Source organism: Mesoplodon mirus, assembly GCF_964341445.2.
Source record: "Mesoplodon mirus genome assembly, chromosome: 14".
Taxonomy (NCBI): domain Eukaryota; kingdom Metazoa; phylum Chordata; class Mammalia; order Artiodactyla; family Ziphiidae; genus Mesoplodon; species Mesoplodon mirus.
The window spans coordinates 16697362-16720647 of NC_138990.1; the positions used below are offsets into that span (position 1 = coordinate 16697362).

At 36.1% G+C, this 23286-nt stretch overlaps 1 protein-coding gene across 1 annotated transcript in view; it reads right to left on the reverse strand.

Annotated features, from left to right (window-relative positions):
- The window catches only part of TSGA10 (testis specific 10), a 93619-nt gene that overhangs the window by 18861 nt on the left and 51472 nt on the right, over positions 1-23286 (reverse strand). Inside the window, exons 10-15 of the mRNA XM_082643278.1 lie at positions 20072-20187; positions 17248-17402; positions 12982-13037; positions 11686-11854; positions 8249-8359; positions 4484-4669 (exon numbers count right to left, since the gene is read on the reverse strand). Coding sequence (XP_082499404.1) covers positions 4484-4669; positions 8249-8359; positions 11686-11854; positions 12982-13037; positions 17248-17402; positions 20072-20187 — 793 coding nt within the window. The remainder of the gene's footprint in view (positions 1-4483; positions 4670-8248; positions 8360-11685; positions 11855-12981; positions 13038-17247; positions 17403-20071; positions 20188-23286) is intronic.

The window sequence follows — 23286 nt, forward strand, 5'->3', positions numbered from 1 at the left end:
AGTCCTTCATATTTTAATTTCTTTAAAGATAACTATTTAAAGTTAAAATAATAAGGTACTATGGGGTTTACAATATATGTAGAAGAAAAATGGAGGAACAGTAGGATAAAGAATGGGAGGGGGGGCCTCCCTGGTGGCGCAGTGGTTGAGAGTCCGCCTGCCGATGCAGGGGATACGGGTTCGTGCCCCGGTCTGGGAGGATCCCATATGCCGCGGAGCGGCTGGGCCCGTGAGCCATGGCCGCTGGGCCTGCGCATCCGGAGCCTGTGCTCCGCAACGGGAGAGGCCACAACAGTGAGAGGCCCGCATACCGCAAAAAAAAAAAAAAAAAAAAAAAAGAATGGGAGGGGGAAGTAAAGGGGTACTAAGAAGTAATCTATTATTTGAAGATAGACTGTGACAATTAAAAGATACATGGTCTATACTCCAGAATAATCAGCAGAAAAAAAATAATGATGTACAGCTTATAAGGCCATAATAGAGATAGAATGGAATACTAAAAAAAAATACTCAAAAGAAGGCAGAAAAAGAGTGAAAAGGAAACAAAAAATAAATGGGACAAATAGAAAACAATAACATGGTAGATTTACACACAGCTATATTAATAATTCCATTAAATATAAATGGTCCAAAGACAACTAAAAGACAGATGTAAGACAGGATAAAAAAGCAAGATCCAACCATATGCTGTCTAAAGGAATATATTTTAAACATAAAGACATAGAAAGATTAGAAACAAAAGCATGGAAAAAGATATACCATACAAACAATAATTAAAAGAAGTCTGAAGTGGCTATATTAATACCTTACAAAGTATACTACAGAATGAGAAGCATTACAATGGATAAAGAGATGAATTCATTAAGAAGTAATATAACACAGATTCAAATACATGAAGTAACATGACAGAACTGAAAGAAAAAATACACAAATGCACAAATATGTTTGGAGATTTTAACATTCTTCTCTCAATAATTGTTAGAATAAGTAAACAGAAACTCAGTACTGATAGGAATTGAAAAACACTATTGATGAACTTGACCCAATAGACATTTATAGAACATTTTACCCAACAACAAAATAACACATGTTATTTTCAAGTGTACATGGAAAACCCAGAAAGATGACCATATGCTAGCCATACAGTCTCAATAAATGTAAAAGACTGAAAAATCAATAACTAGAAAGGTATTTTTTTAAATCTCCAAATACTGAAAACTAAACAATACCGCAAAATAATATAAGGGTAATCAGAAAATTATTTTGACATAAAATAAAATGAAAACATATCAACTGTGTAGAATAAGGTTCCATTTCTGGCATGGCAATGTGAGCAGCTCCATAGAACCAGTGAAAGTAGTGAAAACTATAAAAAAGCAACCTTAAATGGTCTTTAAATAGTCTCTGGAAATGGTCTTAAGAACATACAGTAAATGAAGAAACACTTTTAAGAAAACCAAGTAAAACTGGGAGGGAACAGGAAAAGTCCGTGGCATCTGAAGCATGACCCTCTCTCCCCACACCCAGCTCAGCACGATGGAAATTCCACTCCAGGTGGGTGCAGCTAAAAACAATGCTCCCTCTCCCCTCAGTACTCAGTCAAGAACTATAGTGTATTCCCAGGAGAGGCAGGCTATCAGCATTTCTCATGCCACTCCAAAAGCTACTTATTTCAGAGGCCAAGTTTCTGGCAACAATGTCTGGGAGATGGGGGCTCCCTTCTTCTGACCAGCCTCTCCACATGGGATGGAGGTTCTATCTTGTTTGTGGCATAATGAGAACACTGTGGCTCTGATTCTCCTTGACACAAGTTATTCATAAGGAAGAGGTTCCATACCTGGAGAGGCATGCTGAGAAGGCCAGAGGCTACAGCCATATACCCACCATCCCCTCCAAGTGCCTAGATCCTAAAGTGGGCACGTCACTCAAAGAGAACTGCACCACTGTCCCCATACCAGCTTTAGAGCCAGGGCTCAGAGATTTTGCCCAGGGAGAGAGAGAGGCCTTAAAGCAGGAAGCTCCTAAATTCTTCCAAAGGAACTTTACTTCATTTACAACTGACTATAGGAAAATTCAAGTCTAAGGCACTCTCAGGAACAATGGAAGGTACAGCGAAAATACTTCGAGGCTATGTTGAAAAGAAATTTTAAAAAGAATGGTAAACTCTTAAGAGATACAAGCTCAACCATAGGTCAGCTAGTTTACCTGCGAAAATTAGGGGAAAAGACTGCTAAGAAGAATGTTCTCGGGTTCAGAAAAAACTCAAACATTGACCTCAAAAGCTATCCCTGTAAAACAACCCAAATTTAATTGAATCAGTCTATGAAGCAATTTGTGCTTGAGGGCGCTGTTGAAAACAATAAAGCAAATAGCCAGAAATTAGTTGGGCTTAACAGCTGAATGTAGTAAAGGAAGAGAGTCAAAAAAGGCCCAGCCAGGGCTTCCCTGGTGGCGCAGTGGTTGAGAGTCCGCCTGCCGTTGCAGGGGACACGGGTTTGTGTCCCGGTCCGGGAAGATCCCACATGCCGCGGAGTGGGTGGGTCCAAGAGCCATAGCCGCTGAGCCTGCGCGTCCAGAGCCTGTGCTCCACAACGGGAGAGGCCACAACAGTGATAGGCCCGCGTACCGCAAAAAAAAAAAAAAAAAAGGCTCTGCCAAAACCACTGTCATTGCAGGGTAACTGTGGACGCATTCAAGGTTGCACCTCTGAGGAGAAACATCAGAGGCTTCACACTTCAAGGGGAAAGGGGAGAAAGAGATTTCACTAAATAATCCAGCCAGTCTCTAATCATATAAACAAGCAGCCTTCCAGTTTCTGTTCCAACAGATCATCACTCCCACGCTCACAATACGAAAAAAGCAGAAAATATGACAATAAAGAACTCTTCTTTGATCTATCAGAGAATTGAAGACATAAAATGAATCACTGTACCCAAAATATAGAGAAAGGTAAATACAGAGAATTGCAGCTTACCAGGAGGAGAAACTGCCGTTGGAGCTAGCAACCGGTAGCAACACTTAAAGGGTAATTGACCACCTGCTAGAGACTGAGCATGAACTAGCTTGAGAGATACATCCTCCTGGGCTCCCAGCCTGAGGAGAGCCCCACATTTTTATTAGTTTTACCTCCTGGAGCCCACTGGGTTTTCAGGATTAATATCCGAGAAAAATCCCCTCATGCTTCTAGCAGGGTGAGGGGAAAAGTAACCATTTTGAATAATCCCACAGAATTCTGTCCTTCTTGACCAAGGTCTGCCCCCAAAGGAGATGATTTCGTGGCAGCATAACCAACATGGTTGTACCAGAGCCTAACCAATGTGGAGGGATGGTAGTACCTAACGCAGAGTCTCTCAAGCCTTTCTACCTCATCTCAGGGAGAAAAAAAACTGAGAAACACTTGTGAAGGTCACATCCCAGGGGCACATGCCCACTAAAAGACTAAGACCTAATCGTAGGATAATAGAACGCGTCTCCTCCACCTACACTTCACTACCACACCAACAGGGCTCCTGTACAATAACAGGAGGTCACAGTTGAAAGAACTACAAGGTTCAGACTCTATTTAAGGAGTCTCTAAGTGAACCCAAAGACAACAGAGGAAACAAAGAAGGACACCAGAAGGAATTTTAGCCTCTCTGACATGCACGGCTACAGTAAACAGTAATCATAGCCCAACTCACAGACAGATAAACACAAAACTTCACAGTAAAGGCCTATTTACCTCAGTAACTTTTACCAAATGCTGTTTGTTGCAGCATTTTATTATAGAAAAAGTGAAGACAGTTAAATGTCCTTTAGTATGGGAATGAATTTTAAAAATAAAGTATTTTATTCAATGACTATAGAAGCAACTGTTTAGACGTACACTATATGTATTAAAATAGATGCATTTCAAAATTATAATATTGAGCAAAAAAGGCAAATTGCAAATAGATACCTACAGCATATTATCACTTTAAAAAACTTAAAGCACACAAACATTATACATCATTTGTGGGTGACAGATATGTAGAAAAAGTACAAACATATGAAAAAGAGTTATACAACTGACCTGAAAGTTCTACATACCAACCATTAGGGAGGGAGGAGAAGAAAGGATGAGGAGTTGTATCTGCAACGTTTTGTTTTTTTAAATAGATACTTTATTTAAATAATAAATATATTCTTTATAAATATGGCAAAACGTTAGCATCCTTCAACTTTGGAGATGGGCATATGTGGGTCTTTTATATTACTTTTGGGGAGGGCACTGTTTTTGTATGCTTGAAATAGTTTCTAATTTTTAAAAATGCTAAAGATTATTCTAGTTGTAGAGTAGGTAAGAGATTAGAGAACCAGAGTGGAGAACAGTTAACAGACTACAATTCACAGTATATTTAAATAACTTAAGTGTTTGTTTATACACTTAATTTACGGAAAGCCAAACAAAACTCTTTTAAATATGATACAGGATGTACCTACAAGCATATTTTACCAAACTTACCTGCTCGACCTCTCTGTTGAGGGCATCTAGTTTTTCTTTTAATCTGTTACCTTCTGCCTCAGCAGTGATAAGTTCTAATTTGAGGGTATTGTTATCTGCCTCTGCTTGACGGGCCTTATTTTCCCAGTTTTCAGCATCTTCACTGGCTTTTCGGAGTTGGTCCACCATTTGCCGGTTCTCAGATTCCTAAAAAGCAAATCTTAGGTATTACTTTAGAAGAGTAAAATGTTAAACATGTGACGCAAATTAAACATTATTTGCCAGGTCACTGGGAATTTACTTGCCACGATGACCAACTGTACCATAATCTCAAGGACTCCTATCTCTACTCTCAGTTTAGAAAATTGGTCATCCTGTAATTAACAAAAGGGAATGGGACCAGGATCTGCCCTGGCTCCTGAGTCACATTCACTCATCTAGTAAAGTTTTCACTCTTATCTTCAAGACCTCAATGAATATGTTCTTATATTTGCTTTTGTTCAAACAAAATCCTCATTGCCTCCATATAGCTGCTTACTGACTACTTGCTGGTCTGGTTTCTGAGCTTCTGCCTTGACCTGACCTTTTGTATCTGTGTATTCCCTTGTTCCTGACTGCTCTTCTGGGTTGTACTATGGCTATAGAGCTTCTGCCTGCTTGCATATCTTAAGCGTCAGCTTCTGATAATTCTCTTGGATCGGCATGTTTCCTATCTGGTTCCTGCCTTTCATTCATAACCCCAGCCTTAATTTCCTCGATCATGGACTGTTCTATAATTCACTTTTGCTCACTGTTCTAATAACTTGCCTGAAGTTGTTCAGAAGTAAAATATGAAACCTATATGCCAATAAACACTACTCATAAATATACATTCATGTATCTACTGGGCATACAATATAGGACCACTGTTAGCACCTATCATAATGAAGTTCTATCATGATGGACCGACTAAAGTAGGATCTCATTTCTAAAGGAAAACAATCAGCTCCTCAAATAATATATTATACTGAGTAATAATTATGAAGCTACTTTTGAAAATACTATTTTAGTAGTATGGTTTGGCCAACTCATTCTAAAGAATAATTTATAATTTTGGTAATTAATTAAAAAGGCACTAGATCTCTTTCTCTCCTACCTGTTAATAAACAGTTCAGAAACACTGGAATAAACAACATCTAATTGTATAAGGCAAATTACAATAAACAACATCTCATTGTATAAAGCTTTCAAATTAGATTTTTCTCATAAATATGATTAATCATGAGACTGGTTGAAATTCAGTTAATATTGCCACCTTGTGGTCTGGTTGTACCTTGACCAATATGAAGGATCTTTGCCAAGTCTGTTGATTAACAAGTTAACATACTAAACTACTGTATTGGCTTTTAAGATTCAGATATTCCAAATGTGCCGGTAAGAATCTGATGTGTGTTTTCTATTATTGTACTAAAAATAACAGTTGTGTACAGAGTATGTACTTGGGAGTTACATGATATAATATACATAAAATGAATTTTACCCACATTAATTTTTACCCTCTTTAACTTTCTATAGCACTTATTGTGTGTGTCATTCTCTTAAAAGTGCCTTATAGCTTTATGTAGTTAGCTGTGGATGTACCATCTCCCCAGTAACCCCTCAGATTCCTCGAAGATACGAACCATTTTTATGTTGAATTCAGTTTTCTAAGGTAGGAATCATTTTTCTATTCAATTTGGCTTTGTGACTAGGTAATATATGGTTCCAAGTTTAAGCAGCGAAAAAGACTGCATTAGAACATCTCTCTGCCCTCTAACCACTTAGTGCCCTCCCCTCCCAGCAGCCAGCAACCACAGTTTACCCTTTTTTGTACCTGCCCAAAGCAGCCAGAGCAGTGTGCGGTGCAAGATGGGCAACATTATAAAGAAAGTGCAAGTGATCTTTGGTATTCTCCAGTTCTCTCTTTGCAGATCTCTTTCCCCTCTTTCTGGTGCTTCCCCACCAGTTCCCTCTGGTTGACCACTGGGCTCTTTACTCCCCTCCACCAGGGCAAAGGCAAAGCTGCTGCCTCAGCTGGAATCCTTTGCACTTCCTGTCTGAATTATGGATACAGCCTCTCCTAACTGCTCTTCCCCCTCTTTTGTTACCCTTCTGACTTCTTTTTCCAACATTTCCTGAACAATCTTTCTAAAAGGCAATTCTTCAAATAACTTCTGTGTATGTTGTAATGAAAGCTTCCTAAAAATACAGTTCAGACATGTCCTTCTTACCTCTTTATTACCACCCACCTTCACATTCCACTCTAGCTACAGGACCTACTCTTCCCCCACCTCTACTTGTTGTCCCCACTGCCGGGGGTGCCATTCTGTTTCCTCGCAGTTTTTCAACTCTGTCACCTCAGCGCCCAGCATACCGCACATTGAATGGATGGGTGATGAATAAAGTACTCGACAATCCTTAATGGACCTCCCTACCAAAACGGACCCGTGATCCTTTCTCTGAGGGGGATGCCTGGATCCATCCAGCTATGTTGTGAAACGGGGTCTCAAAAAAGAACTCACATGAGGGTGCTAAAAGCTGAGAGGGGTTTGATGTGTGATGTCTGAAAATACAATTCCAGAATCGAAAAGCCCCGATCCCTAATGGTGGAATTTCGGGTAATGCGACAGGCTAGGGAGAAAGAGTGTCTAACATTGTCTGAAAGCTTACTACGTTAAATGTTGTTCAGATAGTCTTTTATTTATATTCTGCCCTATTCCGGAATAGGCTTAGATGGCTCACTGTGCTAGGCGTATCTTACTCACTTGGGTGTTCTTCCCAGTTACCGTTGGGACACTGAGACTGAGGGAGGTTGAGTGGCCTATAGAAGTCCATGGCATTAGTGAGAGGACTCCAAAGCTTCTGTCCATTTATGACATTACATTGCTAGCAGCTTCAACTCAAGAAGGGTAGGAAATCACCTGCTTTGGCAACATGAGGCTGCTGCCTTGCTGCCTGGAAACGAGGGTTGCAATTCAGGAGTCCTTAGAATCTCTCATCTCTCAAAGTCCTGAATGGTCTTATGTACACCATAGATAAATGCTCAAGATATGTTTATGGACTGAAATTAAATGATATGTTAAATACAATGAGGAAAACGGTTTGGGGGAGGAATTCCTATTAATGGTTTGATAAGTAAGTAGGTAACACCACACCTATTACAGGAGTCAGTCCAACACTATTTTATATAATAGTTTATCAAATGGACATACCTAACATCCTTGGTCTAGCGGTCTCTTTATTCCAGGGTTGTCACACATGTGCCCAAATTTATCGGGAATCATCTGATATCAGACATACCAGTCGACGTGTGTCTAGTCAACTGGTTACTCACAGAGAAATGGAGAAGAGAGCCATCTGCCCTCTGGTCCTGGGAAACAGGTGGCTCCACAACAGAGAGATCAATTCTGATCTGCTACACAATCAGATGGAGCCTCTTTTGTCAAAGGTTTGTAACTGTAAACTACCATTTCCAAATATAAGTGAGCCCAACTTGATTCTGGCCCCTTGTTCTTCATCCAGTTAGGAGGATTCTGCTTATCTAAAATGGCTAAGTGGCAAATAAAAGGGGTGTATCCTTGAGTTACCCTTCTGGACATTGGTGACATTCTAAATATATAGCTAACACGTAATTGTCGACATTAAAATAGGCTATGCCTTAAAGAAATGCACTTGATTCAGCTGTCCCTATGAGTGCAATCAATCAACAGCTTTAGTGAAAACTCAAGTATCTCGAGCCAAGGTGGAAATATATATATATATACGTACTTTGGACTTTAATATATTCTTCAGTCTATTAACCTCCAAATTAGTGTCTTGAACCTTCTGTTTAATGTCAGTAAGCTCATTATGAGTATCATTCAGTTTTTTAGACAGTGCCTATGAGAAAAAGACAGTTAAATCTGACTACAAAAAATTAAAAATTGCTCTGTCAAAACTATCATAAAATTTTAAATATTTACAGTAAATATGATAAATAAAAATTAATATATCCAATATATAAAGCTCATATAAAGACAGTGAGAAAACACAAGGGTCCAAACAGTAAATGGGCAAAGGACCCAAACACAATTCACAAAAAGGAAGCATAAGTGGATAATACTTGAAAAAAGTTAAAATTTACTAGTAATCAAAGATATGGTAAGGAATGGGCATTTCCATGTATTATTAGAGTAAATGTAAATTGGAGAAAAGCAAATCTGTGATCTGCTACCTGGTGATGACATGAGACATTTTTAAAAGCTCATAAAAACAAGAAAGACAAATATGTTACTTTTTGTTAAAGGTAGGAGATGGATACTTGGGTATTCTTGATACCCATGTCCACTTAGAAGGTTTTTTAATTTAAAAAAGAAACCTCATAAGCGTTTGATTCAATTTGAAACTAAATCTATAAAATTTAACAAAAAAGAATGTTTATTAAGGCATTATTTGCTATGTGACAATATTTATTCACATTAGGTGAATGATGCAGTAAATAATAGTATCTACATAGTGGTAAAACCACACAGAATACTATGCATTCATGAGAAATGTTTGGAATAATTTTTAATAACAGAGAAAAATGTTAATGTATATTTGAAAAAAATCAGGATAAAACACTAAAAACAACTCAATTTGTTTAAAATCGTGGTTTTGAGGAAGAAATATTTTTTAAGGTTTCTGCTTTCCAAGTCTTTTATGATACGGGTTTTTTCTTTTTTTTAACATCTTTATTGGAGTACAATTGCTTTACAATGTTGTGTTGGTTTCTGCTGTATAACAAAGTGAATCACCTATACATATACATATATCCCCATATCCCCTCCCTTTTGTGTCTCCCTCCCACCCTCCCTATCCCACACCTCTAGGTGGTCACAAAGCACGGAGCTGATCTCCCTGTGCTATGTGGCTGCTTCCCACTAGCTACCTATTTTACATTTGGTAGTATATATATGTCAATGCTACTCTCTCACTTCGTCCCAGCTTACCCTTCCCTCTCCCTGTGTCCTCAAGTCCATCCTCTACGTCTGTGTATTCCTGTCCTGCCCCTAGGTTCATCAGAACCATTTTTTTTTTAGATTCCATATATATGTGTTAGCATACTGTGTTTGTTTTTCTCTTTCTGACTTACTTCACTCTGTATGACAGACTCTAGGTCCATCCACCTCACTACAAATAACTCAATTTTGTTTCTCTTTATGGCTGAGTAATATTCCATTGTATATATGTGCCACATCTTCTTTATCCATTCATCTGTCGATGGACACTGAGGTTGCTTCTATGTCCTGGCTATTGTAAATAGTGCTGCAATGAACATTGTGGTATATGACTCTTTTTGAATTATGTTTTTTTCAGGGTATATGCTCAGTAGTGGGATTGCTAGGTCATATGGGAGTTCTATTTTTAGTTTTTTAAGGAATGTCCATGCTGTTCTCCATAGTGGCTGTATCAATTTGCATTCCCATCAACAGTGCAAGAGGGTTCCCTTTTCTCCACACTCTCTCTAGCATTTATTGTTTGTAGATTTTTTGATGATGGCCATTCTGTCCAGTGTGAGGTGATACCTCATTGTAGTTCTGATTTGCATTTCTCTAACAATTAGTGATGTTGAGCATCCTTTCATGTGTTTGTTGGCAATATGATATGAGTTTTTAAACAACCTGCAGTCCACGGAGGGATCCATCTTCTACTCTTGGGCCCTCTGACCCAAACAAAGGAAAAAACTATTCTTGAACATTTGTATATTGTTATGATACTAATTTTCTTCTGATTATAAAAGATGTTTATGAAGGTGTAACAAACAACTATGATGTTATAGTAAGCTAATAACAGTTAAAAAATATTTATCTAGTGATTATGCTAGGCACTCTACATTCTTGCCAGGCATATTCTCATCTACTCTCCATTTTTACAGTTGATAGGATCACACAGCCAGGCAGGGGACTTGAACTCATGTGGGTCTTAAACACTCCACTCTATTGTCTTCTCATGTAGAACAAAGCATGATATAAAGTGCTATGTGGTTTTATCCCAGCTACATTAAAAAGTTCATGTAAAAGATAGTATAAAATTTTTTAAAGTACATTGAAAATCAGTAAAAAATACAGTAACAGTGGGTAACTCTGGGTGGTAAATATGAGAGTTTTTAATCTAATTTTCATAAATATAAGTTATATTTACCTTTAGCCTATTTGCTTTAGCTATAAATAGAGCACACAAAGTAGATCCTATAAATTCACATCTCGTTTTTATTGCTATTAACTTAAAAAAAATAAACTTTCTTTTAAAATAGCTTTAGACTTATAGAAGAGTTATTAAAATAGTATAGAGAGTGCCCATATACCCTACACTTAGCTTCCTCTATTATTAACATCTTATATTAGTATGGTAAATTTGTCACAATTCATGAACCAATATTGATACATTATTAACTAAAGTCCATATTTTATTCAGATTTCTTCCATTTTTACATAATGTCCTTTTTCTGTTCCAGGATCCCATTATTCATTAATTTTTGAACAAAGTACTTTAACACCTCAGGCAACTTTTTAATAATTAATCAAGTTTTGCATCTTTATATCTGATTATGTAAATTTAAATATTGAACAGTTAAAAAAATACAGACTTGTATTATGCAAACTGAACACATTGAGAGTGATAGCAAAGCAAGGGAAATTATTTGGACCAAAAATTTTAAAGGGGGAAGAAAGTTTCCAAGTAGAATTTTTTAATGTGAAAATTAAAAGTGATCTTGGTAATGAGAGCTCTGGATAAAGCAGAACTGTACTGGCTTAGAGAGGAAGTAATTAAAAGAGAAATTTTCCTAAAAAGAATCACAGTGCTAAAGAGGACCAAATAATGTATCACGGTCTGTATACTCATATTCAAACAGAGTAACAGTCCATCAAATAAATCTACGCTTTTCTTGAAAATCTCAGAAGGTTATCTCCATTTGTTCGTTTACTCAAATATTTGTCCTTCACTAAGGAAGTACTTCCCAAGGTTTAATACAAATCTATTATACCCCTGTTCCCTCTTTTCTCTGATATCTAATACTATATGTCTGAAAATTTCATTTAGAAATTATGTGGCATATTCTGTGTAATAAAGGTACAAAATGGCTAGTTCCAAAGCCTGAGCTTTTCTACAAAATGAAATGAGGGCTATGCCTCAGAAGAAATACCTATTTTTCTTGGAGAAAAAGATTGTAGGAACAAGTATACCTGGTTTTCTTGTTTAGCTTTAGAAAACCGTTCTTGGAGATTGTCATTCTCATGAGCCAAGATATCCCTTTCCCTGGCAATCTGAGACAGCTCATCATTTGTTTCATCCAATTGTCGACGCATTCTGGAAATGTCTTGTTCACACATAATTAGGGCTTCAGTAGACTGTCTATTCCACAAATCAAATAGTATATAAGAGACATTTTACCAGAACAGAATAACAAATTTTCACAAGACAGAAGACAGACAGTTAGCATGAAAACATTTGAAGAAGTTTTTAATACATTTAAATTTGTAGGAATAAACACTGCAGAGATAGTGTGCACTGAAGTTCCTCTGTGTTGCCAACATTTCACTATAAAAGAGGATGCCAAATATACACGGTAGTCAATGATTTCTTAAGCATTTCAAAACTTCTGACATTCAAGTATAAGAAAGCCTTCATTCTAACTCTAGCTGCTATGGCTTAGTCTTCTCTGCAGGCTCCTCTTCCTCTGCACTCTTAAAAATGAATGGTTCTCAGAGCTTAACCCTTAGCCTCCTGATTCTTCTCACGCTACCCCTTCTCTCAGACAATTCCTATTCATATCCGTGGCTCCCAACCCTGTCTACACCCAGATGACTCTGAAGTGATCACCCCAGCCTCAGCCTCTCCCTTACACTCTAGACCCTTATATTTAACTTCTTACTAGACATACTTATAAGGACATCTCAAAAGCTCTTCAAAGAAAAGTCTTTTCTCACATAGGTTCATCATGTCCAGTATTCATCCCCAGACAGAAACCTGGCATTTTCCTAGATTTTCTCCTTTACAAACACCACACTCCTGTCCTCCAAACTCCCGACCCCAATTTATCATCACCTCTGCAGCCTAGCTGATCTTTCCGGCATAAAAATCTCAAAATTCTTTAATGATTTCTCATTGCCCACAGACTCATTTGTCTGTAACACAGGCCTCTGCCTGCCTACCTAGCCTCTCCTCCCCCATTTCTCCCCTTACACTTTGGGTTCCAACACACTCACCTACTTGTCATTCAAGAGGCTCTTGAACATGATCTGTGGTTCTTTGTGGCTTTGTTATTCTTTCTACCTTGAATGCCTTCTCTTTCCTTTCCTTGGCAAACAGCCTATCCTCCCTTTACTTCCCTAAACTGACTTAGGCCTCCTTTCAACACTAGAGAGTTATCATCTTACATATAACATTAAGCTCCTTGTTTCTTACTATCTTTGTACAATACCTAACATAGTACTTTGCCCCCAATAAGTGCTCACATTTTTGTTGAATAAGTGACTTACCTTGATGCCTGTTCCATCTCAGCAATGATATTCTTCATGCCTGACATGGTCTTTTCCTTGAAAAGTAATATAAGTATTAAATAAAAAATTATCTTAAACTGTTATTTCTGTTAAAACTGAATAAACTAAAAGAATTGCCCCTCCCTTTTGGATTTCCATTTGGTTTTAAACATTTATGTTCTATTTTTCTTTGCTACACTTTAAAACTAAAGCCTAATATATCAGTGTGAGTATATGTACTGGATAAAAACAACAGATTATGCTCATTTAAGCAAAGACTATACTTACGTATATTGATATGAGATCATTATATCAAACATTGTTAAAAGATGTTTTGTGCAGTTATCCAGCAACACAAGAACCCCTTAAGCACCCTGTTTTTGGAAGAAAACCAATGGTTTGGCATTGTAGTGTTCTATACTGGGAATAATACTGATTTACTTCCTCATTTCTTCATGTTATAAAACCCAGGAAAGTGAATCATGTAAAACTGAATTTAGTTATTAAGAATAATAACTTCGACCAAGTATAATATATATATGTCATCAACATCATCTTCAAAAAGCTGTTCCAATGGAATTACTTATAAAAGTATATGATTAATTTTAGGTGTGAGTTAACAAGGAGGTAAGCATTAGGCCTAGAGCAAAGGTATAAAAAAATAAATTGCTATTCTTCCTTTTCAAGGGTATGGTGAGGAAGTAGAATTAATGGAGTCAATCAAGACTGAAATGAGGGGGAATATCTTAATGCCATCAATTCCATTCCCACACCTCCTCCTTTAAAAACTCGCTGATCCTGAACTAGTTACAGATACTTTACATAGGTTCTTAGCACTAACATTAGTCCTAAAAAAGGAAAATTATTCTTTCACTAAATACCTAGATTTCACTTTGCCCTTTAAATTTTCAAATCCTTAGTAACCAAGTAGCAATATGAAAAACTAAATCTGTATTTCCCAACTAGTGCTGTTTTTTTCATCAGAGAGACAGGTGTTTGTGTGAGTGTGAGTGTGTGTGTGTGTGTGTGTGTGTGCATGCGTGATCTTCCTTTATTCACGTGCTCCTCTCTAGGGTATTTTTATCTCTGGTTTCCCATTCTGCTTTCTGGTAGAATGGTACAGATTCCACATCTGGCAGTAATGGGTATTGAAGTATGGTTAAAATATCCATTAGCAAAACTGTTAAACCCCTTTAAAAAGCACAAGCCAATGGAAGAAAAACTCAAAGAGACAATACCACTTAAAATGGAATATTTACACATGCTTTTGAAATATAACTTAATACACTTCTAAATAAATTCGGAAAAGCTAATTGAACTTCTAGTGTTTCTGACAGAAGTTCCTTGGTTAAAATTTAAACATGGTTTATAAGCCTAAAAAGAACTTTCCTTTATCAATAGAAATTCATCTTGAAAGATTCTCTAAGAACACTGTAAAGTATCCGGGGCAACAAAATTACTGTACAGAATCCGATAATATATCCTCTTAGCCTATTTTTCTCTTAATATGACCCAAATAGTACTATTTCTTAAATTGTTGAAATTTATGCCATCATTATCAATTTGATAATCCTTGTACAACCTCAATACGTTTGTACAACCAGTGACATAGATTCAAGTTAATTGTTAAAAATTCAATCTGGACAGGATGGCCATAAATCTACTCAGAAAAAAGAAACGAACTAAAATTTTACACAAATAATTCTGGCTTTTATGATTCAAAAATCTGTGAACTGGCTATTGAATTTTCTAACTTTAATTGGTAGCAAGTAGTAGAACATCTTTTAAAACTACGATTACCAGTAAAAATTCACCTTATTCACTATAATATACTTTTCCATAGTAATTTATTTCTGTAATCTCCAGATTAAACTATAAAACTACTGCTTTTCACTGAAAGGCATTATAAATTCTGCTCTGAAATATCACTCTAGAGAACATTTCCTCTTTTGAATGACTAACACTGCTTTGAAAAGTTATTTTCCTTTCATAGGATGGATGCGTTTACATTCATAATCCTATACAAAACTCTTAATTTTGAAATGGACTTGCAACTCAATATTCTTTGTGAAGGAAAAGATAATATTGGTACAGTTAGTAGAATGGAAGAAATGTGAAATACAAGATATAACAGAGGGAACAGATATTCAGAAAGAATTGAGTAATTTGTTTCTAGATATTAATATTTTTAAAGAAAATGATGTTTAACTATTCAAAAAGTGGTTTGAATATAATGAGAAACAAAATCCCACCCCCCAAAATACCATAAAATTTCAAAAATATTAAAAGGTATTAACTATAAAGTAATGAGCCAGACTTTGCAACAAGTTAAAAGCCAAAATTTACTACCTCACGTATTTTGATACTTCAATTGTGCTCATGACTCCCAAATCTATTAACTTCAATTTTCTCTCCAAACCTTAAAATCCAAGAGCCTATGAATATTTCACTACATGTCCCAAAGGCATGTCAATAATCTTCCTCTCTAAGCTTGTTCTGTGTCCTGTGTTTCCTACTGCACGCATAGGAACTATTCATGTGGTTCCTAAGTCAGAAAGCACATGTTGTCAGTCTTACTTCCTAGAATTGCCTATTTTCTCTCATGGATACTGCCACTCTCCTAATACAGTTCTTATCATTTTACTCCTAACTAATGTCCTTGTCACTACTCTCATTTCCCTACAATCCACATTTTATGTAGATTAACAAGGGCTAGGATAATGTTTTAATGATCTAATTGTAACATTTCATTTTCATTATTTCAATGTTCCTCTATATCCATGATGATGGAACCTAAACTCAACATCATGTGTAGTTCTGATTTGTTGCTTATCTATCCCATCTCATCTTTTACCACCACACCCCCTTCATCCCCCCATACTCGCCTCTTTGCACTCTATTCTCTGGACATATTAAACCATCAAGGAATCTCATGAAATTCTCTTATGAAAGCCACTGGGCTTTCATATAATCTGCTCTACTTGTTTGGATCACCCTTTCTCTAAAAGGTGCTCTACCTGTCTGGATCACTCTTTCTCTCACTGTCCCCTTTCTCTAAATCTTTCCTTGGCTAATTCTTAGTCATCTTTCAGGGCAGTGTAGGCACCATCACTGCGTGGAAGGCTTCCTAGATCTTCTCCCTCCCCTAATCCAACCCCCAGGCTGAATCAGGTATGCTTCTGACAAACTTCACTCATACATTGTGCATACGTCATTATGGTACTTAGCACATTCTATCATAACAGCCTCTTTCTTTATCTTTCTCCAAATTATACCACAGGCCTTTGGAAGGTATGCCCACTCAACCTCAGTTTCTAACATAATTCCTGGTACATGTCAACAAATGTTTGTTGAATGGATGGATGGATGGATAAATGAATGAATTAGTTCCCTTAGAGAGGGGAAAGACCTTATGCCAGTGATGCTGCCTTTGCTTAAGACATTTGTGGAAAACAGTTTAGGAATTGCCTTCAGAATCAGTTTATGAGCTAGAAAAGGGGGTCAATATTTCCCTGCCTTTTTGAGAACACCTTTTTGTTGTTGTTGTTGTTGTTTGAACAACAGAAATGTGGGATGAAGCTTATCATCTAACTTTATTCACCAGTTCCATGTGATCCACTCTCAAGGCTAAGGATGATGTAACAACGTGCCCCCAGTTCTGAATACAATTACAAAGGTGGTTTTAATGAAATACACATATTGCCTCCCAAGGTGGCTACCTGAAAACATAAGTTCTGATGTGCTTTTAAAAAGAAATCAGTCTCACTGCTTTTTGTTTATTATGCTTTACATTTTGATATTTGAATTAGTTATTGTTAGTGAATGTTGATCATAAAGTGTTGACAGAAAAATCTATTTAAAAATATTAGCTAGTGGGCTTCCCTGGTGGTGCAGTGGTTGAGAATCCGCCTGCCGATGCAGGGGACACGGGTTCGTGCCCTGGTCCGGGAGGATCCCACATACCGCGGAGCGGCTGGGCCCGTGAGCCATGGCCGCTGAGCCTGCGCGTCTGGAGCCTGTGCTCCGCAACGGGAGAGGCCACAACAGTGAGAGGCTAGCATACCGCAAAAAAAAAAAAAAAAAAAAAAAAAAAAAAAAAAAAAATTAGCTAGTGAATTTGAACACATATTTCCTAAGACTATCTTGAAATATTTCAAAATCAGATTTTAAAGTTTTAGCTCTCTGGGAAAAAATTGAGAAAATCCTATTATTTTATTCAGATTCAAGTTCAAACATTTCTTTTAAACCACGGTTGTCAGAACATACTTTAATTGCCAGACTCTCTCCAAGGGATGCAATATTCTCAGATTTTTTATCCAAACATGCTTGCAGGCATTCCTTTTCTTTAGCCAGATCATTGAGGGTTGCACCGAGAATGCTGATTTCTTCTCGCTGGGCAATATTTTGTCTTGTAAAATTATCTAAACGTGTAATCATAAAGGCATTGTTTTAATCAAGATAAATTTTTTTCTAGTTCAAGCAGAGTGAAATACTTTTCAAAGAAAATTCTCCTATATTATATTCAATGACTAAATATAAAGTACTGTATCCCAAATAAATAATGGCTTTTGTTGTTAGTGATTAAAAATGAAGGTTAATCATGAAATTCTAAATGACATAAATGTAAAAGCACAATTAATACATTTGAATTAGAACAGCAAAGGATATATGTGGAATCTAGAAAAATGGTACAGATGAACCAGTTTGCAAGGAAGAAATTGAGACACAGATGTAAAGAACAAACATATGGACACCAAGGGGGGAAAGAGGTGCAGGGGGAGGTGGTGGGATGAATTGGGAGATTGGGATTGACATATATACACTAATATGTATAAAATAGATAACTAATAAGAATCTGCTATATAAAAAAATAAATAAGTTCAAAAAAAACATAATGGAAAAGAATATGATAAAGAATGTATATATATATATGTATAACTGACTCACTTTGCTGTACAGCAGAAATTAACACAACATTGGAAATCAACTATACTTCAATAAAGTATATTTTTTTAAAAAAGAACAGCAAAGGAAAGTTCTTTATAACAAGTTCTCAAAGTAGAATGTGTGATGGGGTAGGGGAGGGTGTGTGGATGAAGCACGTGGACTATCAATTTTCCCCTCTAATTTCACCTCCCTCTAGCTTAGAATCACTGTTGGATGTAAGCTGGTAACTAACAGATCTTAATAAAATATCCAATTAAGTCATCTTCAGAGTCAAATATCTTCTAGTATTTTGGTTTTTCTAAAGTAGTGTTATAAAAGTTCCTAGAAAAAAAAAATCATCCCAGGAAGTCTGAGTTGATTTGTAAGAACGCTGGCAAGCCAATGTCACTGTTGAAGGACTGAAAGATGGTGTAGAATAGTGGTTTCTAAATTGTGGTTTCTCAACCAGCATCACTGGCAGCACCTGGGAACTTGTGAGAAATACAAATTCTTAGGTCCCATCCTAGACCTACTGAATTAGAAATTCTGAGTGGGCAGACCAATTTATGTTTTAACAAGCACCCCTCCCAAGTGATTCTAATGCACAATAAAGTCTGAGAACCACTTGAGGAAATTGGTAAGTATACTAAAGCCCTGGCCGTATCCTACTTTGAGGAGCCCAGCTCAGTGAGCTTTAGCTCTCCAGGTAAAGACTGAAGTTTGAGAACCACTGGTCTAGAGCTCTACCAAGGAAGCTCTGTGTGACTAGACCTCTAAGGAAATGCCCGCCAAGGGCCACCCAGTGCAGCACTAAGAGACGTAATCCCATATGCCAAGAGGGTGATTTATATAATACATCACATCCCTTTTCCAGGCAAACCACGTTTTGGGTATTCTGTTATCTGAGTTTATTCCCATTGGCATAAAATAAACTCTAAAACAGCTAGTATCTCCTAGCTTAAAAAAATCCTCAACCCCACATCCCACTTAAGCTACCACCCCCATTTTTCTACTACTCTTAATAGCCAAACTTCTTCGATTCTCTTCTGTCTCTACCTCCTCACTTCCCAATCATTCGTCAACCTACTCCACCTTCCACATCTAACACTGTAATTCAAACTTTATGGGGGGTCAGTGCTACCAAAACCTCCAATGTGCCAATCCAATGTTTTTTCATTCTCATCTTATTTTGCTTCTTGAAAATATCTGACAATTGATCATATCCTCCTTTTTAAAACATGTTGCTCTCTTGCTTCCCAAAATGACACTCACTTCTGGGTTTTCTTCCTATGTCTTTGGCTTCTTCTTACTCAGTCCTGGATCCTCTTCTCCTCATTCTCTATATTTCCCCTAGGTGATTTCATGGTTTTAAAATATCATTTATATGCTGATGTGTCCCAAATGTATATCTTTAGCTTAGATTTCTCATCTGAGATACAAACTTATCTATTTACCTGCTTACCCTACCTTTTCACTTGAACTTAAAACATCCAGAAATGAGTTCTTCAATCTTCCCCTTCTATATTTTCTTTTAATACTTCCTGTCTCAATAAAAAGCACCTCCACCCACCTAATTGCTTATGTCAGATATTTTTGAACTGCATAATAGCAAATCTTAAAAATATTTATTCAGTTTTAAAATGGGCTCTTTTATAGTCCTGACCAAAATTTTACTTTAAAGTTATAAGAAGATTAAGTTATGACCATATTTTCATAAAGATCACTGGTAAGAAACAATAATAGGAGACTTTATAAAAATAATTTTCTCTATAAACTCAAGTGATACCATAGATATAGCCAAATATATGTACACTTTCCACCAAAAATAGTATATATGTAATGTATTTCATTACAACAGCTATGGGCATGACATACAATACAAAAACTTATAAATTCAAAATTGATCATCAAAAATTTACAAAGTATTGCTGCTTTGTTTAGCTATTTCTTGATTGAAAAATATGAAGCCATGTCTAAGTATTTATGGTGCTAAATTTAAGTAAAAATTTTTATTATCAAAGACAAATATATTTTCCCATGATTTCTGACTAAAAAACTTTAAGGGCATATTTCTAAGTTTATCTATGTTATAACTGAAGAGAAGAAAACTTTTTTTAAACCAGACTTTAAAAAAAAAGTAACATCAGGAAAAAAAAATACTCACCAATTTTTTCATCCAAGCACATAATTTTCTCCTGAGTAAGCTGTAGCTCATATTTTTTCTTAGCAAGGTGTCGTTGAGTATCAGAAAGATCTTTTTCTGTGTTTTCATATAAAAGTCTGTAAACATTTTAATAATAAAACTAATTCTGAAATTTTGTTTTATCAACTTTTTAGTGTATTTAAATCTAAAAACTTTTAAGAATACTAATGTACATTTTTTTCTTCTTAGTATTTTCATTATAAAAACACATTATAGGAGGCTTGAAATATAAAGGATAAAAAGGGATCCTCAATCCACCACTCCAACATAAGCAACTATTAGCACTTTTGTGTTCATTAGTTTGTATTTTTTTGGCTACACATATTTTAAAGTTACCATATTCTAAATTCAAAACTGAATCCTGATTTTTTTTCCACCTACACTTAATCTTTAGTATTTTTTAATCTTATTATTCAGCCCTCCAAATTATCACTTTCTGGCTGAAAAACCTTATATGAGCAGTAACCATTTACTTAAGTACTCCCCTAATATTAGATATTTAGGTTCATTTCAGGTTTTCACTATTATAAATAAATCTGTAATGAATAGCATTTCATTGAGTCCACAAACATTTATTAAGTGTCTAGTATGTACCAGGCTCTAGGTGTTGAGGAAGCTATGGTGAACTAGATGATGGGCAGTGGCCCTGGTCTCATGGAGTTCACAGTCAATAAACAAATAATAATAAGTAAACAGACTACAATTTCTGGAAATACGGAAGCTAGATAATCTGAGAGTCCTCTCACCACAAAACACTTACACATACTAAACATGATGTAAGAAGCATCCTTTTAAATGTATAGCAAAACTTAGAAGGATTTGTAAGGGAAGTCCCCTGGAGCCAAATCAGAGCAATAAGACAATGAACTGATGTTATGTTAGATACAGTTGGGGTTTGCCTGTCTCTGTGGCCTAGAGTCTTGCCTTTTAACTCAGAAACAGAAGATGAGGCCACAGAGATGGCTGCAACACAAGTATTAGAACTAAGGGCTGGGAATTCCCTGGTGGTCCAGTGGTTAGGACTCTGTGTTCTCACTGCTGAGGGCCCAGGTTTGATCCCTGGTTGGGGAATTAAGATCCCACAAGCCATGTGGCATGGCCAAAGAAGAAAAAAAAAAAAAAGAAGAATTAAGATCCTCTACCATAAGGCCACTAAGGGCTACACTGTTACTGGAGAGGACAGACTAGAAGAAATCAGCTTGCCAAACATTGCTAGGGCCAGGGTAATAAAAATAACTAAAGTCTTCATTGGGAATTCTCAATCTCAAGATAAGAAATCAAAATAAAATCTGGTTCCAGGATGGTCATATAATCTAGAACACTCAGTGGAAATAAAGGTTCTCTGGAGGGACATGCCCTCAACTCAGGCAGGCATAAACTAAACTTCAGACAAAGGTCTGTTGAAAATGAGCTCACAATTCAATCTTAAAAACACATTAAGAAACAACCCAAACTTAGTGGGAGTCAAAAGACACACAAACTAAATTAAATCCCAAAGAACTTCAGATTATAGCATTACTAAATAGCAATTTAAAAATAGTTTTAAATACTAAGACATAACATAAGTAATAGAATACACAATGAAAAGAAAAAAGAACCAGCAGATTTTTAAAAGAACCAAAGGGAACTTCAGAAAATTAAACTAAAGTCACTGAAAGAAAACTTTTAAAAGGACAATATCAAATGACAAGTTTAAGAACAAAATAGACACAGCTAAAGAGACAATTAGTAAGACAGAAAGAAAAAAAAAAAAAGCCAGATCAGAGGAAATTACCTATAATAGAGCACAGAAAAAAAGATAGAAAAAATACAAAAGAAAGTTTAAGAGACATAAAGAATAGAATGAGAAGGTCCAATATTCACTTAATAAAAATTCCATGAGAGAATAAACATAATATTCAAAGAAACAATGGCTCATATAATACATGAAATCTTAAACTAAAGAAACATCAGTGAAAAACATAAACAGCAACTTTGAGGGAATGTAAATCATGGGTAGAGCACAAAAAAAATCTGTATCTATTAAGACAATTATAAATGGAGGAGGGTAAAAGTATTTAAAGGGACACAAGATTTCTACATTTAAACTGATAAAATGTGACACCAGTAGGCTTTGTTATGTGTGTATAATGTAATACCTAGAGCAACCAATGAAAACATCTACATAGAGATACTCAAAAGTATTAAAGATAGATCCAAATGGAATTCTTAAAAATGTTCAAGTAACCCACAGAAAGGCAGGAAAAAGAAAACAGAGATAAGAAAAACAAAGGGAAGAAACAAACAAACAAAAAATAAAACAGGAGACTTGAGCCCTAACATGTAATAATTACATTAAATACATAAGGTCTACCTTATTTGTGTTAGCTAAACACTAGAAACAATCAAAATGCCCCTCAATAGATGAATGGTTAAACTGTGGTACATCCATACCATGGAATACAATGATAAAAGTACATAAAACTATACATACACATTGAACTAGTGACAATTTCTGCTTCTGATATTGTACCATAGTTATATAAAATGTAATAGCTGGGAGAAACTGGGTGAAGGAATCTCTCTGTATTTTTGCAACTTCCTTTCACCCTAAATTATTTTAAATTTAAGAAGTAAAACAAATTCTCAAATCCAAGCTGCACAACTAAACTAAATAAATAAAAATCTCAGGGTGGGAATTAAGAATCACTATTTTTTTTAAAGCTCCTTATTTGATTCCAATATGCAGCCAAGGTTGTTAAGGAGTGCCTCCTACTGCTGCTTCACCCAGGGGAGCAAAAGGTGAAGAACTGACAAAGCAGATGTTATGTAAGACAAAATGTTATTGCAATTTTATGGTGTCTCTCCCATCTTAGGACTCTTCCATCCCCCATAGTGTGAACTCAATGAGGCTGTTCCCCCCAAAGCACTGTATGACATAATAACTTACATCTCGATGGAAAAATGTGCTCACAGACCAAAATGACAAGACATTTGAAAAGACAAGTCATTTCAAAAGAAACAAAATATAGTGATTACAGAATCCAGCAATACCAGATATATTACAAGAAATAGATCAAAAAATTTAAATTAGACTAATAAACATATTAAAAGAAAGAGAAAGATATCAGCAATATGAAAAAAGAACCAAGGGGAAAAACAGATGTGACAAGTATGAGAAATGTAGTAGATGAAAT